The sequence below is a fragment of the Salvelinus alpinus genome, chromosome 20 (assembly GCF_045679555.1).
Source record: "Salvelinus alpinus chromosome 20, SLU_Salpinus.1, whole genome shotgun sequence".
Classification (NCBI taxonomy): domain Eukaryota; kingdom Metazoa; phylum Chordata; class Actinopteri; order Salmoniformes; family Salmonidae; genus Salvelinus; species Salvelinus alpinus.
Window position 1 is genome coordinate 28362601 of NC_092105.1, and position 16129 is coordinate 28378729.

Sequence of the window (16129 nt, forward strand, 5' to 3'; positions counted from 1 at the left end):
TTTATGGCTTTCACTCTTGTACTCGGTTTTTCTTGATAGCCCATAGTTTCTAATGTTGATGTCTGTATTACCTGAAGATGTCCCTCAAGCTGCACCCCATGTTGCGGAGCCAAAAGCTGAGCCAAAACCAGAGCCTAAAGTTTCACCTGTGGCTAAGGTTGAACCTGAACCGAAGGGTGCACCTATAAAGAAACCAGAGTGTCCACCATCCAAAGGTATTTCCTGTCATGTCTTGTTTTGTGGAGTATTTATCCCCCTCTCTAATGTCACCTCTCCTTTGTGTAATTGTATGTATATTATATATGTATATTATATATTATTATGTTTATATAGCTTCTAACATAGAAGTACATTTTTACTTTGTGTCATATCTGTATGTAGTGTAATTATTACCTTGGTATGTGAATTCTAAATCAAAGTGCATGTTACTTTAAGTTCCTGAGAAAGCTAAGAAACCAGAGGCTTCAAAACCAGAATCAGAAATGCCAGCGGCAGTTAAAAGGCCAGAGACTGCATCTACTCCTTCTCCAAAGGAGCCAGAGCCTACTCCTGCTGCAAAGAAGGTCCCATCACCACAAGGTATCAGTATCTCTCAAAAGAGAGGCAGCTTTCTGAGTCTTTTAACAACTTGTATGCTCTTTATACTCTTCTGTTTGTCAGTCCATCTTTGTCTGTCTGTGTCATTACAAAGTTTAAGACTATGTAATGTCACGTATTTGGAATCCGTATTTGTTGTTTTCTTTGTCAATTTTATGTCTGTTTGTTGTGCTTTCATCACAGCACATTGTATATTACTGATAATGTGCATATTCTTTGAAGTGCCAGAAGCACAAAAAAGACAGGAGGTAACTCCGCAGAGACCAGCTACCATCCCTCAAAAAGTGGACAGAGAGGACATAGAGCCTCATTTGCAACCTGTGCCAGAACAAGGTACACACAATATAGGTTGTCAATGCTTCTCCCGTTAATGTTTAATGGCTTTCTTCTAACCAACCCCAGCTTTGAACATCTATGTCTTGTCTATGTTCACATTTGGTATCGTCTAGCTTCTACGTCACAGAGTTTGTCTTTTGAAATGTTTATGCACAACTGAAAAGTATTTTCACCAGTTGCTTAATTTTGTCTCGTCATAATCATCGTCATACAGTCTTACCACTCAATAGAGTGTGACTTGTGCAATGTCTGTGTTTGAAATGGCTTTCTTGAATATCTTCATTGTATATGCATGTTTTTAACAAACTTAAATGGTCTTTTAAGTTCCTGTGGAAGAAAGAAAACCAGAACCTCTTAAGGTTGCCAGAAAGCCTGAATCAGTTATTGTGACGCCAAAGGAAGATACACCGCAAAAAGGTAGGGATTTATGCACTAACTTATGTACTGTACCGTACATACTGTTTACTGTGATGTCTTAAGAGTCTTCTTGAACTATTCTTTGTCTTAAGTTTACCATATTCCGGCTCTCCTTTTTCCTCAGTTTTCCGTCTGTTTGACAATCTAGACACAAGGGTAGCACTTTAACTATCATCATGAAGCTGACTTAATGATGTTACAATATGACATGATATTAGACTTATAGTTTATCATAAGTTGTTAAGACTGTTTTAGATATGGGTCATGTTATGTTTGTGACTATGTTGACAATATGTTTGAAGTAAAGTGTTGCATGCGTCGCCACGTGACATTCTCTGTTTGTCAGATTTGTTGTGTTATGCAACAACCCTTTTGTCACTCTTCTGTGTTGCCAATGTCTTATGCGTGTCTTGTATGTGCTTCAAGTAATGGAGCCCAAACAAAAGCCTGTACCTGTTGAGAGGGTAGCTGAGAAAAAACCTACTGAAAAGGTACCTGTTGAGAGGGTACCTGAGAAAAAACCTACTGAAAAGGTACCTGTTACTAAACCTAAAAAGGAGATGGAAGAAGAAAAGAAAGTTCCAACTTCAGAAATAGAAGTTATACCACAAAGAAAAGGAACTCCGCCAGACACAGGTATTCTAAATGTGCTCTATGTTAGTGGTGTTCAATTTATTAAAATCTTATTTCACCTCCAAATGTAGATATCAGGTGCATAATGGCATGCCAGTACTACTTTCTTTTATCTGTGTTTTTTTTTAACCCAATGTTTGTCTTTATGTTGTGTTTTGTCGTTAATCTCTTGCGACCTCCATTTGGTGGGAACTCTTAAAAACATCTTTAGAACTTCAAGTGACTTCTAGTCTTCAGATGGCTGAGAAAAAGAGATCTTCGAAAACTCACGAGTTGTGGGAGGTTTCCGACACGATGGAGAGAGCTCCTCCAATAGAAGAAGTATTTCAGTATGAAGAAGTGGGGTATGAATATGAAGAGGTGTCATATGAGAACAAAGGTGATATATTGGACAATAGCACTACATCGACATTCCAACAGAAGATTTCAGTGACAACAAAAGATATCCTTCCAGAAAAAGTATCTGTCCAAAAAGATAAAAAGTCAGATATGAAACATGAACCATCTCTTAGTGAGGTTTCCAAGAGGAAAGATAGAGCTACTAAGGTTTTTACTACACCGAAACCAAAGGAAAGAAGTGCTGTTGAAATTAGGTCTGATCTAGAGGCAGATTTACCAGCCAAACAGGATCGATCTCTTCAGAGGGAGTCTCATGAATCGTCCACAGAAGGAGAAGAAACACTTCTCAGTGTTTACACTGCAAGTTTAGTGTCTAGAGAGGAAGAGGGTACAGGCATCAAAACTAAGGGAACTCCTTTTGTTGATGTAGTTGAGTTAAAGACAGAACAGGCTACAATTGAAGATATACCTATCCATCAAGTAGTTCAATCTACAGAAGAACATTTTGTCCAGAAAGCTGCCAAAGTTACTACAAAAGACAGTGTACCTATAAAGAAGGAGACTGTATCTTTGGAAGTATTAAATTATGAAAAAGTGGACACTGAACTCCAAAAATATGAAGAAGTTTCCATCATGAAGCAAGGAAGTGCTAGTATGAGGGAAGAAATATCTATGAAAAAGTCTCCTAATATGCAGCAGGTAGTTAAGGGTGAAAGCAAGGCTATAGACACAGATAAAAAAGTGGAAGAAAAGAAAACAGACATTGTAAAGAAAAAGGAAATGACCACCAGGGTATCAGACAAGAAGGAAGAGTCAGGCGGAAGACAGGAGATTCATGTTAAAACAGATTATAGTTCTCCAAGAAAATTATCTCCCCAGGAACATGAAGAATATGTTTCAAAACAAGAGGCATCTGTTATGGATGTTTCAGAGAATATAAATGCAGCCACAGATATTATTTCCCCCAAACCAACAGCAAGAAAGGAAACTGACATTCGATCTAACCAAGAAGGTATTGCTCAATCAGTAGAATGCAAAGAACCAGTAGAATCTTCTATCAGAGTAGAATCAGTAATTGAAGAAATATCAAATATACAAGTTAATACAAGAAAGGACAAAATACATTTGTCAGAAGGTATCTCTCCAATAAAATTGCTGTTGCCCAAAGAGAAAGGACAGGGATTAGTTGGTACTGAAGAGATACCTTGTACTGTTGAAAACTTCCAATCAAAGAAACAAGTAGTTGAGATAGGCAAACCTTCCAAAGTAATTAAATCCAAGGAGGAAACCTTTAAAAAGACCCTTACTATGAGCAAGGAACTCAGTGAAGAGATACCCCGTACAAATGAGGATATCCAGTCAAAGAAACAGGTTATAGAAAAGGGCAAACCTTCTAAAGTAATTCAATCCAAGCAGGAAACCTTTAAGAAGACCCTTACTATGAGCAAGGAACTCAGTGAAGAGATACCCCGTACAAATGAGGATATCCAGTCAAAGAAACAGGTTATAGAAAAGGGCAAACCTTCTCAAGTCATTCAATCCAAGCAGGAAACCTTTAAGAAGACTCTTACTACGGGAGAGAAAACCCCTGAAGAGATTAGAGTTGAGGTCATCCAAACTAAGAAACAGGTAGTTGAGAAAGACAAACCTGCCAAAGTAATTGAATCCAAGGAAAGGGCTGACAAGACACTTACTATGAGAGAGGAGCCCATCGAAGAGAGACCTTTTACAGTTGAGGACATCCAAACTAAGAAACGGGCGATTGAAAAAGGCAGACCTGTTAAAGTAATTCATTCTGAAGAGGAAACACTTGACTCACAAGAGGAGGAAAAGATTTCTTCAAAAGCCTCGCCTTCAAGAGGTATACTAAGTAAATCTAACATGTTTCATCCCATCATCTTGTCAGAAAAATCATCCATCAATTCCATTTCATGCTTAGTTTGAAATCAAACTTTTTTTGCCCAGTATTATTCATCAAGTTGCTTCATTCCAGTGTTTGCCATCCCATATCAACACATCCTCTTAGTGGTCAAAATCCACAACTCTTGTGTCATTCTTGCAATTTTCTCTGTTGTTTGTGTGTATGTTTTGTGTCTTTTTTGTATTGTGTTTTCTATTTGATCACATCTTTTTTGGTATTGTATTGGTGCTCCACTGCTTACCCCAATCTGTAGTATCTTGATCTTGACCATAGTATCATTTCATTTCAAGTACCAGCAGAGAAGACGGAATCACCTCCACAACCTGTTGAACCACTTACAAAGAAAGTGTCTCAGCTAGAGAAAACTGTTGTTGCTGAAGGGGTGAAAGAATCTGAGCCATTTGGAAAGAAAATGGCTAAACCAGAGTCTAAGCCAGAAATCAAGCCAAAGTCCAAGCCAGAGAAGATAGCTATTGCTGAAAAGCCTGCTGAGGCACTTGTAAAGAAAGTGTCTACGCCAGAGTCTAAGTCAGAACCTAGGTCAGAACCTAAGCCAGAACCTAAGCCAGAACCTAAGCCAGAGGCTAAGACAGAGGCTAAGACAGAGCCTAAACCTAAACCAGAGGATAAACCAGAGCCTAAGGTCAAACCAGACCCTAAACCAGAGTATAAACCAGAGGTTAAGCTAGAGGCTAAACCAGAGAAGAAGGATGTTACTGAAGTAGGGGTGAAAGAATCACCTCCACAGCCCACTGTGGTGTTGAAGACAGAGCCTAAGCCTAAACTAGAGGCCAAGCCAGAGCCTAAGGCTAAGCCAGAGCCTAAACAAGAGGCTGAGCCAGAGGCTAAAGTAGACACTAAGCCTAAATCAGAGCCTAAACTAGAGGCTAAGCCAGAGCCTAAACCTAAACCAGAGTCTAAACCAGAGGTTAAGCTTGAGGCTAAACCAGAGAAGAAGGATGTTACTGAAGTGGGGGTGAAAGAATCACCTCCACAGCCCGCTGTGGTGTTGAAGACAGAGCCTAAGCCTAAACTAGAGGCCAAGCCAGAGCCTAAGGCTAAGCCAGAGCCTAAGCAAGAGGCTGAGCCAGAGGCTAAAGTAGACACTAAGCATAAATCAGAGCCTAAATTAGAGGATAAAATAGAGTCTAAGCCAGAGCCTAAACCAGAGGTTATGCCAGAGCCTAAGCCTAAACCAGAATCTAAGCCTAAACCAGAGTCTAAGCTTGAATCTAAACCAGAGGCTGAGCCAGAGGCTAAAATAGAGCCTACACCTAAATCAGAGCCTAAGCTAGAGGCTAAAATAGAGGCTAAGCAAAAACCTAAACCAGATGTTAAGCTTAAACCTAAGCCAGAGGCTAAACCAGAGCCTAAATCTAAACCAGAGTCTAAGCTTGAACCAAAACCAGAGGCTGAGCCAGAGGCTAAAATAGAGACTAAGCCTAAATCAGAGCCTAAGCTAGAGGCTAAAATAGAGGCTAAGCCAAAGCCTAGACCAGATATTAAGCTTAAGCCTAAGTCAGAGGCTAAACCAGAGCCTATATCTAAACCAGAGTCTAAGCTTGAACCTAAACCTGAGGCTAAACCAGAGAAGACTGTTGTTACTGTAGGGGTGAAAGACTCACCTCCACAGCCCCCTGAGCCAATTGTAAAGAAAGTGACTACACCAGAGAAGACTGTAGTTGCTGAGGAGGTGGAAGAATCACCTCCAATGCCACTTGTAAGGAAAGTGGCTAAACCAGAGTCGAAGCCAGAGAAGAAGGCTATTACTGAAGATGTGTTTCTTTCAAGTGAAGAAGATGTTGCAACTCGAAAAGGTATAACAAGGGCAATCCTTGAAATACAAATCTTCACTCTTGCGTCACTCTTAAAATCTTGCTTTCTTTTGTTGTTTGTTTGTATGTTGTTTGTGTGTACATTTTGTGTAATTGTGTTTGGGATACTTCCTTATTTGTTTATCCTTATGTGTTTGCTGTTTGATCACATATTGCCTTTGTATTTTCTTGATGGTTCACTTCTGTAGTATGTTGTTCTTGACCATAGTATAACTTTATTTCAAGTACCAGCAAAGGAGAAGGAATCACCCCTACAACCTGTTCGACCACTTACAAAGAAAGTGCCTAAACCAGAGAAAACAGTTGTTGCTGAGGAGGTGAAAGAATCACCCCCAAAACCGGCTGAGCCACTTGTAAAGCGAGTGTCTTTAGCAGAGTCTAAGCCAGAGAAAACTATTGCTGAAGAGGTGAAAGAATCACCTCTTAAGCCGATTGAGCCACTGGCTAAGAAATTATCTAAACCAGAGTCTAAGCCAGAGACCAAGCCAGAGAAGGTGGCAAAGAAAACAGCTTTTGCTGAAGAGGTGAAGGAATCACCTCCAAAGCCCACTGAGCCACTTCCTAAAAAAGTGCCTAAGCCAGAGACTATGGTTATTGCTGAGGTAGAATCTCCACCAAAGCCTACTGAGCCACTTGCAAAGAAAGTCGCTAAGACAGAGACTACGCCAGAGAAGACAGCAAATGCTGAAGAAGATGTTCCCAAAAAAGGTATAACGAGAAAATCTTGAAATGGTATTCTTTAATCTTCCCTCACTCTTAAAATCTTTATATTTTGTGTGTTATGTTTGTGCTTATGTTATGTGTTTTTGATGTTTTTATCTGTCTTTGTGTGTGCTATGTTTACATTTGATATAGTCTTTCTCTGACACTTTCTCAGTGGTCCAATGCATACCGCAATCTGTAATATCTTGATTTGTCAGGTTGTTATTGTGAAGAGAATGTGTTCTCAATGACTTACCTGGTTAAATAAAGGTAAAATTAAATAAATCAAAATGTACTTTGACCATGGTATAATTTTATTTCAAGTTCCAGCAAAGGAATCACCTCCAAAGCCTGCTGAGCCTCTTGCAAAGAAAGTGCCTGCACCAGAGAAAACAGCTATTTCTGAACAGGTGGAGTCACCTCGAAAGCCTGCTGAGCCACTTCTTAAGAAAGTGTCTTTGCCAGAGTCTAAGCCTGAGCCTAAGTCTGAGCCTAAGCCAGAGAAGAAGGCTGTTGCTGAGCCTCCAAAGCCAGTGGAGCCACTTGTAAAGAAAGTCTCTAAACCAGAGAAGAAGGCTGTTGCTGAAGTGGTGTCAAGTGAAGATGTTGCTGCCCAAAAAGGTATAACAAGGACAATCCTTGAAACACAAATCTTAAATCTTAAAAATCTTGCTATCCTGTCTGTTATGTTTGTGTGTGTTATGTATTTTGGATATTACGTATTATCTGTTATGTGTCTATGTGTGTTGATGACATGTTTCTTCTCAGTGGTTTAATGCTTATCCCAACATGCACTGTCTTGATTTTGACCATTGTACAATTTTATTTTAAGTACCATTAAAGGAGAGCAAAACATCTCCAAAGCCCACTGAGCCACTTGCAATGAAAGTCAGTCCTCTTGAAGGTAAATGTCTGTTTAATGTTGCAACATGTATGTTCTTTAAATACATTCGTGAATGAATGTTTCTTGGGCAAATATAAATCTTAAACATTCTTTTGAAGCTCCTCAAGATAAGAAAAAGACTACACAGGAAACAAAGCCTGCCTTCCAAGTGCAAGAACAAGATGATACGGAGACAGGTATTCAACAACAAAAAATCACAAAAGTAAAATGACAAAATGACAAACTAATATCTCAAAAACCACACCATCCAAATACTACTAAGCATTCTATCTTAAGCCTCATTATAGTCCTAGAGGGTTGAGGCTAACATATTTTGCTTGTTTTTTTTTCAAGTCACCAAAACGTGTTTGCATTAATCTCATTCAACAAAGATGGTTGCCTCTTCGATCCACAAAAACATTCCTGTTCTTTGTCCAGTCTCGTTATAATGTTTTATGTGCATGTTATACTATTTAAATGAGGTAGGTGCGACCTCTAACCACCTTCCTAGCAATGCTGTGGTTCTGTATGTAATGTCATATCATGTTAAATGTCTTACTAAGTTCTCATCCTGAAATTCATTAGTGAATGTGAGCATGTCATAGTTTCCCTGTTATATCTTCACTTGATAATATTACTTCACTCGTCTTCATCTTTGATTGGTTACGGGAGGAAATTCCCTTGGAATTCCCGATTGGTTCCACAAGATAATGTCCAATACCATTCAAAGAGAAAAGTGAATCATTCTCCTTAAGTGATTGGGCTGGTTATACAACTCCCCTCAATCACGTCTCAATGTCCTGACCGTACTTGATACATTGAGGCTTGTATCCCATATATCTTCAAATGAATGTGAATCTTTGTACTAAACAGTGTTTACTTTTCCTTAATTTCCCTACTAGGTGAAGGCAAGCAGGCACCTGGACCTGCTAAGAAAGGTATGATGAATACTTTGTTTTTCACTTTAATTTCACTATTCCTTGCATATAAATAAATATCCAGCTCAATATTTTAAATATACAGTCGAATTTCTTACTTTATTGTTGTTTTCTGTGAGTTTTGTTTGTTTGTTGAATTTTGTTTGTTTGTTGGTTGTTCGAGTTGTCTGTGTGTTGTCTTGTTTGCTGTATAGCTAAATCTCAGTGTTTGATGTGATGTTTTCAATGTTGTTATCTTGTTAAGTGAGCTGTTATGTGTAATATGAAACCTTTACTGCAGTTCTCCGACAAAAAGCAAAAATTCATGTTGAGAAAGAAGAAACACTTGTACTGCCAACCTTGAAGAAAACAACCAGGATATCCAAAGATGTGGAGCAAGAACAGGAGATTATATCACTGAAGAAAGTGCCTTCAGTCCCCTTTGAAGATCAGCCAGCGCCACCAAAGAAACCTCCTCAGAAAATTACGAAGCATACAATCCATGACTTTGAAGAGAGAGTGTATGAAGAAGTTGAAGTAACAGTATATGAAAGATATGAGGCAGAGGAAATCGGCAAGACAGATAAAATCAGCCAGATACCTGATGGAGCTAAAGTAAAGACACCTAAAGAGGTTGAAACAAAAGACTCAACTGAGGACAAATGGTCTCGGAAGACCATCCCCAAAGCTGAAAAAGAAGAGGACGAAATGACTTTGAAGAAAACTCCCAAGGGTGTGAAAGAAGAGGCACCAACAGACCCCAGTTTAGCCCTAAAGAAAGTGTCCAGATTACCATCAGATGAAAAAGGAGAAGAAACTGTGAAGTTAAAACCGTTCCAAAAATCTCCTAAAGCAGGAACCGTTGAGCCAGAGAAGGACAAGTACAAAGATAAGGAATCTGGGGCTTTCAAAAGAGGTGAGAGACCATCAAGAGATGAAGACATCAAAGAACCTGTTGATCATAAGAAAGCTGATAGAGTTCCTAGTGCTAAAGAAGAGTCACAGGCAGTCGAATTAAAACCAGTGACCAAAGTTCCTGAAGATGAACAAGTCCAGGATTCGGACAAACCACTGACAAAGGTGAAAAGGATTCCAACACAGGAGCAAGAGAAGGAAGATGTTAAATTGAAGCCATTTTCAAAGTCACCTAAAGCTGACACTGAAGCTGTGAAGCCTGAGAAGGAGCCTGAGAAGAAGAAAGATGCTCAAAAAATCCTTCAACAAAAGCCAAGTCCTCCAAAGACAGCACCCGTAAAGAAAATGGAAAAGAGTCCTAAAGAGGAAGAGCCAGTACAGTTAAAAAAGGTTGAGCAGGTGCCAAAGGAACAAGAGGACAAAGAAAAAGATAAACCCTCAAAGCATGAAGAGACACTTAAGAAAATGGTAGAACTGAAAAAGACTCCTTCACCTAAGGTTGAAAAACCAAAGCCAAAAGAAATAGAAAAAATTACTATGGAGAGGAAGCCCAGTGCAGAAAGGACCAAAAAGCTACCCAAAGAAGTTTCACCAAAAGATTCATTTGAAGGTGTTACCCTCAAAAAAGTTCCAAAGAAATCACCACAAGAGGAAACTGATGGAGCACCACTGAAGAAGGTGCTGGCAATGAAAGAGCTTTCCCCTAAAGCTGTACAGTTACGAAAGATCTCGACTCAACTGGAGGAGGAAGTATTTGAGGAGGAGCCAGATGTTGAGGAGGAATCTGACAGTGAAGGTTGGGGATGGGAACTTGCCCCTCGTGATAGTCCTGGATCCACAGAAGATTTGGGAGAGGAAGGTGATGCACTTGGAATGCCAAGACGAGGTGAGATGAAGGCTGGAGCGAATCACCGTTGAAGAAAAAGTCCTTAACCCCAAATAATCTCCACCCATTTTCATCTGAATGTTTTCATTTTCTACATGTTAATGTTTTTCATAATTTCGTATTGTTTCTTCATGTCGATCATTTTCGTCAGAAAAAGTATTTCATCCTAAATAATCTTCATCCATTTCCGTCTTAATGTTTTTATGTTCTATGTGTTGTTTGTCATCATTTTGTGTTGTTTCTCCATGTGAGTCTCCATGTTTCTATTAATTGTCTGTCAATCCATGTAAAAAGCACATGTTTGGCATGCTGTTATTCCACATGGTGTTTGACATTGTGTATTATATACCCATCTCCCATCATCCATTGTTAATTTGTTCCCATCATCACCCTTCATCTTTATTTATCTCTCCATATTGTATGTACAATTCTGAGTAAAATATTTATAAGGGATTTGAATGTTATCTGTCTTTACGGTATAGTCATTTTAAATATCTTAAACAGATGGAAAGCCAGCAGAAGAAGCAGGCACAGGCAGAGGTAGAGGTAGAGGCCTCAAAGGTAAGACTGGTTACATCCATGTGAAAATATTTTTTGTTTTAGAGTGCAGCGTCAGCACACTCTACTCTCAATGTTCTCACTAACTTATTTTGAATAGTTATATAATAACCAACAATAAGCACTGTTCGAACTTTAAAACGGGCAGGATGATTCAACTTAAATTGCTTGTCAACAGCTTTTTAATATAATTTATACTTTTTAAACTATTAACCTTTTAGTCCTCCCCAAAGCCTCCATCCACTTCAATGGGATGTCTTCAACATTAAAAACTTCCCATAATTCAGCAATGACATCCAACATTCTATCCACTGTCAACACTTGCTTTTGATACAAATCAGCTACTTTGACCACTTTCCTAACAAGTTAGACAAAACTTAGTCTATAACCAGGTTTCCGCCCAACCTTTTTATGCGAGTGAAGTACATGTCGGATAAAAAATGTTACAACAGGCCTGATGAAAAAGCAAATTTGTCGCTACTTTCCAAATGTTGACAAAACAAAATACATTAGGCAATGTGGGATCTTTGGGAAAATTAATTATGTGAGAATTGGCGGTGGAACTATTTTATGCGCAAATATTGATTATAATAACCATCGTATTGTCACACGATGACATGTTGTGTGGTCCTCCAACTATGACTGGGGAAATCATGCAGTCTATTAGGCTACAGATGAAATAAGTTATCATTAACTTCAAAGGGTGGTGAATGTGCAAGATGATGAGCTTAATGCTCCTTTCCAGTAAATATCCAGGGTCTTATTCTGGTGACATGATGATCGATGCTTGGCTGCTGATTGACAAATACAAATTATCTCACTCTTTTTTCCATAATAATCTCATCATGTAATCAAATCAAATCAAATGTATTTGTCACATACACATGGTTAGCAGATGTTAATGCGAGTGTAGCGGAATGCTTGTGCTTCTAGTTCAGACAATGCAGTAATAACCAACAAGTAATCTAACCTAACAATTCCACAACTACTACCTTATACACACAAGTGTAAAGGGATAAAGAATATGTACATAAATATATATGAATGAATGATGGTACAGAACGGCATAGGCAAGATGCAGTAGATGGTATAGTGTACAGTCTATACATATGAGATGAGTAATGTAGGGTATGTAAACATAAAGTGGCATAGTTTAAAGTGGCTAGTGATACATGTATTACATAAAGATGGCAAGATGCAGTGGATGATATACAGTACAGTATATACATATACATATGAGATGAGTAATGTAGGGTATGTAAACATTATATTAAGTGGCATTGTTTAAAGTGGCTAGTGATACATTTTTACATAATTTCCATCAATTCCCATTATTAAATTGGCTGGAGTTGAGTCAGTATGTTGGCAGCGGCCACTAAATGTTAGTGGTGGCTGTTTAACAGTCTGATGGCCTTGAGATAGAAGCTGTTTTTCAGTCTCTCGGTCCCTGCTTTGATGCACCTGTACTGACCTCGCCTTCTGGATGATAGCGGGGTGAACAGGTAGTGGCTCGGGTGGTTGTTGTCCTTGATGATCTTTATGGCCTTCCTGTGACATCGGGTGGTGTAGGTGTCCTGGAGGGCAGGTAGTTTGCCCCCGGTGATGCATTGTGCAGACCTCACTACCCTCTGGAGAGCCTTACGGTTGTGGGCGGAGCAGTTGCCGTACCAGGCGGTGATACAGCCCGACAGGATGCTCTCGATTGTGCATCTGTAGAAGTTTGTGAGTGCTTTTGGTGACAAGCCGAATTTCTTCAGCCTCCTGAGGTTGAAGAGGCGCTGCTGCGCCTTCTTCACAACGCTGTCTGTGTGGGTGGACCAATTCAGTTTGTCAGTGATGTGTACACCGAGGAACTTAAAACTTTCCACCTTCTCCACTACTGTCCCGTCGATGTGGATAGGGGGGTGCTCCCTCTGCTGTTTCCTGAAGTCCACAATCATCTCCTTTGTTTTGTTGACGTTGAGTGTGAGGTTATTTTCCTGACACCACACTCCGAGGGCCCTCACCTCCTCCCTGTAGGCCGTCTCGTCGTTGTTGGTAATCAAGCCTACCACTGTAGTGTCGTCCGCAAACTTGATGATTGAGTTGGAGGCGTGCATGGCCACGCAGTCGTGGGTGACCAGGGAGTACAGGAGAGGGCTCAGAACGCACCCTTGTGGGGCCCCAGTGTTGAGGATCAGCGGGGTGGAGATGTTGTTACCTACCCTCACCACATGGGGGCGGCCCGTCAGGAAGTCCAGGACCCAGTTGCACAGGGCGGGGTCGAGACCCAGGGTCTCGAGCTTGATGACGAGTTCGGAGGGTACTATGGTGTTAAATGCTGAGCTGTAGTCGATGAACAGCATTCTCACATAGGTATTCCTCTTGTCCAGATGGGTTAGGGCAGTGTGCAGTGTGGTTGCGATTGCGTCGTCTGTGGACCTATTGGGTCGGTAAGCAAATTGGAGTGGGTCTAGGGTGTCAGGTAGGGTGGAGGTGATATGGTCCTTGACTAGTCTCTCAAAGCACTTCATGATGACGGAAGTGAGTGCTACGGGGCGGTAGTCGTTTAGCTCAGTTACCTTAGCTTTCTTGGGAACAGGAACAATGGTGGCCCTCTTGAAGCATGTGGGAACAGCAGACTGGGATAAGGATTGATTGAATATGTCCTTAAACACACCAGCCAGCTGGTCTGCGCATGCTCTGAGGACGCGGCTGGGAATGCCGTCTGGGCCTGCAGCCTTGCGAGGGTTAACACGTTTAAATGTTTTACTCACTAGAGGACTGTAATCTTCCTGCCCTGAACCAGGAAGATTCTAACTTCCTGAATAAGGAAATATCTCTTGAAGAAATTCGAGAAACAATTAAATCTCTAAAGAGTGGCAAGACCCCGGGCCCAGATGGATACCCTAGTGAATTCTATAAAACATTCAGCAACATGCTCTCTCCCTACCTGCACAAAATGTTGGTTCAGGCCAAGAAGGATGGAGCTCTCCCATCTACTTTGGATGAAGCATTCATTACAGTTATACATAAGAAGGGTAAAGATCCGGAAGAGGTAGGGTCATACAGACCAATATCCCTCCTTAATACAGACCAAAAGATTTTAGCAAAAACCCTGGCTCACAGGCTTAGCACTTTAATTGGCAAATTGGTCCATTCGGACCAGACCGGCTTTATCCCGAACAGAAACTCATTCTTCAATCTCAGGCGCCTCTTCAACATTATGTATTCTCAGAGGTTACCAAACGTGGACCTTGCCGTTATATCTCTTGACGCCGAGAAGGCTTTTGACCAAGTTGAGTGGTCCTATCTATTCAAAGTCCTACAGAAATGTAATATTGGAGATGGGTTCATAAATTGGATCCAGCTTTTATATAGGAACCCCTGTGCGAGAATACTCACTAACCAATCATTGTCGCCCCGATTTAACCTTTACAGAGGGACAAGGCAGGGTTGTGCGCTGTCGCCTATGCTCTTCGCCCTAATCATTGAACCTCTCGCTCAGGCGATTAGATCTGATGCAGCAATACACGGCTATAATACTAAAGATACTCTAAATAAGATTTCCCTATACGCAGATGACATTCTCCTCTATGTAACAGAACCCCAAGCTAGTATTCCAGCTATTCTTGATGTGATTAATTTGTTTGGTACCTTCTCGGGATACAGAATAAATTGGAACAAGAGTGAATTAATGCCCATACGGTTACAAAACACCTCCTGGCTAGAACATCTTCCAGTTAAGTTATCTTCAGAAAAATGTACCTATCTAGGAATTGTAGTTACCAAACAATACTCCTTACTATTTAAAGAGAATTTCCCCTCTCTGATGCAAAAACTCAAGACAAACATACAATTTTGGAGAACTCTCCCAATTTCTCTGCTCGGAAGAATTAATGCCATTAAAATGGTCTTCCTCCCACAACTGCTCTACCTATACCAGAACATCCCAGTATTCATACCTAAATCCTTTCATAAACAACTGGACTCAATTATCAATCCTTTCATCTGGGATTATAAAACACACAGGATAGGTAAAAAACACCTCTGCAAATCCAAAATGGAAGGAGGATTGTCTCTCCCAAATTTTATATTTTATTACTGGGCTGCTAACCTCCGCGCTGTTACGTTTTTGACGCGCGTCCGTCACCCAGCTGGCTTAGTATGGAGCGGGAGGAGTGTCACCCCTTCTCTATTGGTGCTGTGATTTTGTCGCCTGTCAATCTGGAGAGGTCACTTTATCGTAACAATCCTATTATACATAGCACAGTCCGAATCTGGAAGCAAATTAAAACCCACTTTGAGCTTAGACCAATGTCATTCATGCTCCCTGTTGCCAGGAACCCCTCCTTTGCCCCCTCTAACCTTGATAACACCTTTGAGCAATGGGGAGAATTGGGGATAAGTACCATAGGGGATTTATATATAGAAGGGACCTTTGCTTCCTTTGAGTTGCTGAGGGAAACTTATAAACTTCCCAGAAGTAACTTTTTCAGATACCTACAAATCAGAGACTATGTTAGAAAACACCTCCCAACATTTGGGAACGCTAAGCCTTCCATGTTTGACGGATGCATAAAAACATCCCCCACCTCAGACAAACTGATATCTCGTTTATATGATGCTTTTCAATCTGTTAGCACACCTTCTACAGATGCCATTAAGGCAAAATGGGAGGAAGAACTAGGGACTGACATTTCGGTGGCAGACTGGGAAGATAGCTTGGAGTATATCCACACCTGCTCCATTAACTCCAGACATCGTCTCATACAATTCAAGGTATTACACAGATTACACTATTCCAAAACCAAACTGCATAGGATATTTCCTGATACATCCCCTATGTGTGATAAATGTCAGGCTGCACAGGGTACACTACTCCACTGCTTTGCCCTATGCTCTAGCTTGTATGGTTACTGGTGTGGAATTTTTAGGATCCTCTCTGAAGTTCTGGAGACTTCAATTGACCCAGACCCGCTTCTGATAATCCTGGGAGTGTCTGATTCCCTAAACGGATTAACCAACCCTCAAAAACAACTCATCTCTTACAGTCTCATTTCGGCAAAAAAAACTAATCTTGTTGTTTTGGAAAAAGAGGGAAGCGCCCACTACCAAATTATGGCTCAGCGAATTGGCAAACACTGTACACTTAGAAAGAATTAGATATATTCTGAACAATAAACCATCAACATTTGATCAAATCTGGCA

At 40.5% G+C, this 16129-nt stretch overlaps 1 protein-coding gene across 1 annotated transcript in view; it reads left to right on the forward strand.

Moving 5' to 3' along the window:
- Positions 1-16129, forward strand: part of LOC139546639 (titin-like) — a 185365-nt gene that overhangs the window by 65549 nt on the left and 103687 nt on the right. The window contains exons 89-105 of the mRNA XM_071355254.1: positions 78-215; positions 436-579; positions 820-930; positions 1258-1350; positions 1777-1986; positions 4534-4589; positions 4677-4886; positions 5469-5666; positions 5757-6060; positions 6310-6572; positions 6699-6786; positions 7105-7401; positions 7613-7684; positions 7792-7860; positions 8566-8601; positions 8882-10381; positions 10886-10942. Of these exons, the coding sequence (XP_071211355.1) occupies positions 78-215; positions 436-579; positions 820-930; positions 1258-1350; positions 1777-1986; positions 4534-4589; positions 4677-4886; positions 5469-5666; positions 5757-6060; positions 6310-6572; positions 6699-6786; positions 7105-7401; positions 7613-7684; positions 7792-7860; positions 8566-8601; positions 8882-10381; positions 10886-10942 (3846 nt within the window). The remainder of the gene's footprint in view (positions 1-77; positions 216-435; positions 580-819; positions 931-1257; positions 1351-1776; positions 1987-4533; positions 4590-4676; positions 4887-5468; positions 5667-5756; positions 6061-6309; positions 6573-6698; positions 6787-7104; positions 7402-7612; positions 7685-7791; positions 7861-8565; positions 8602-8881; positions 10382-10885; positions 10943-16129) is intronic.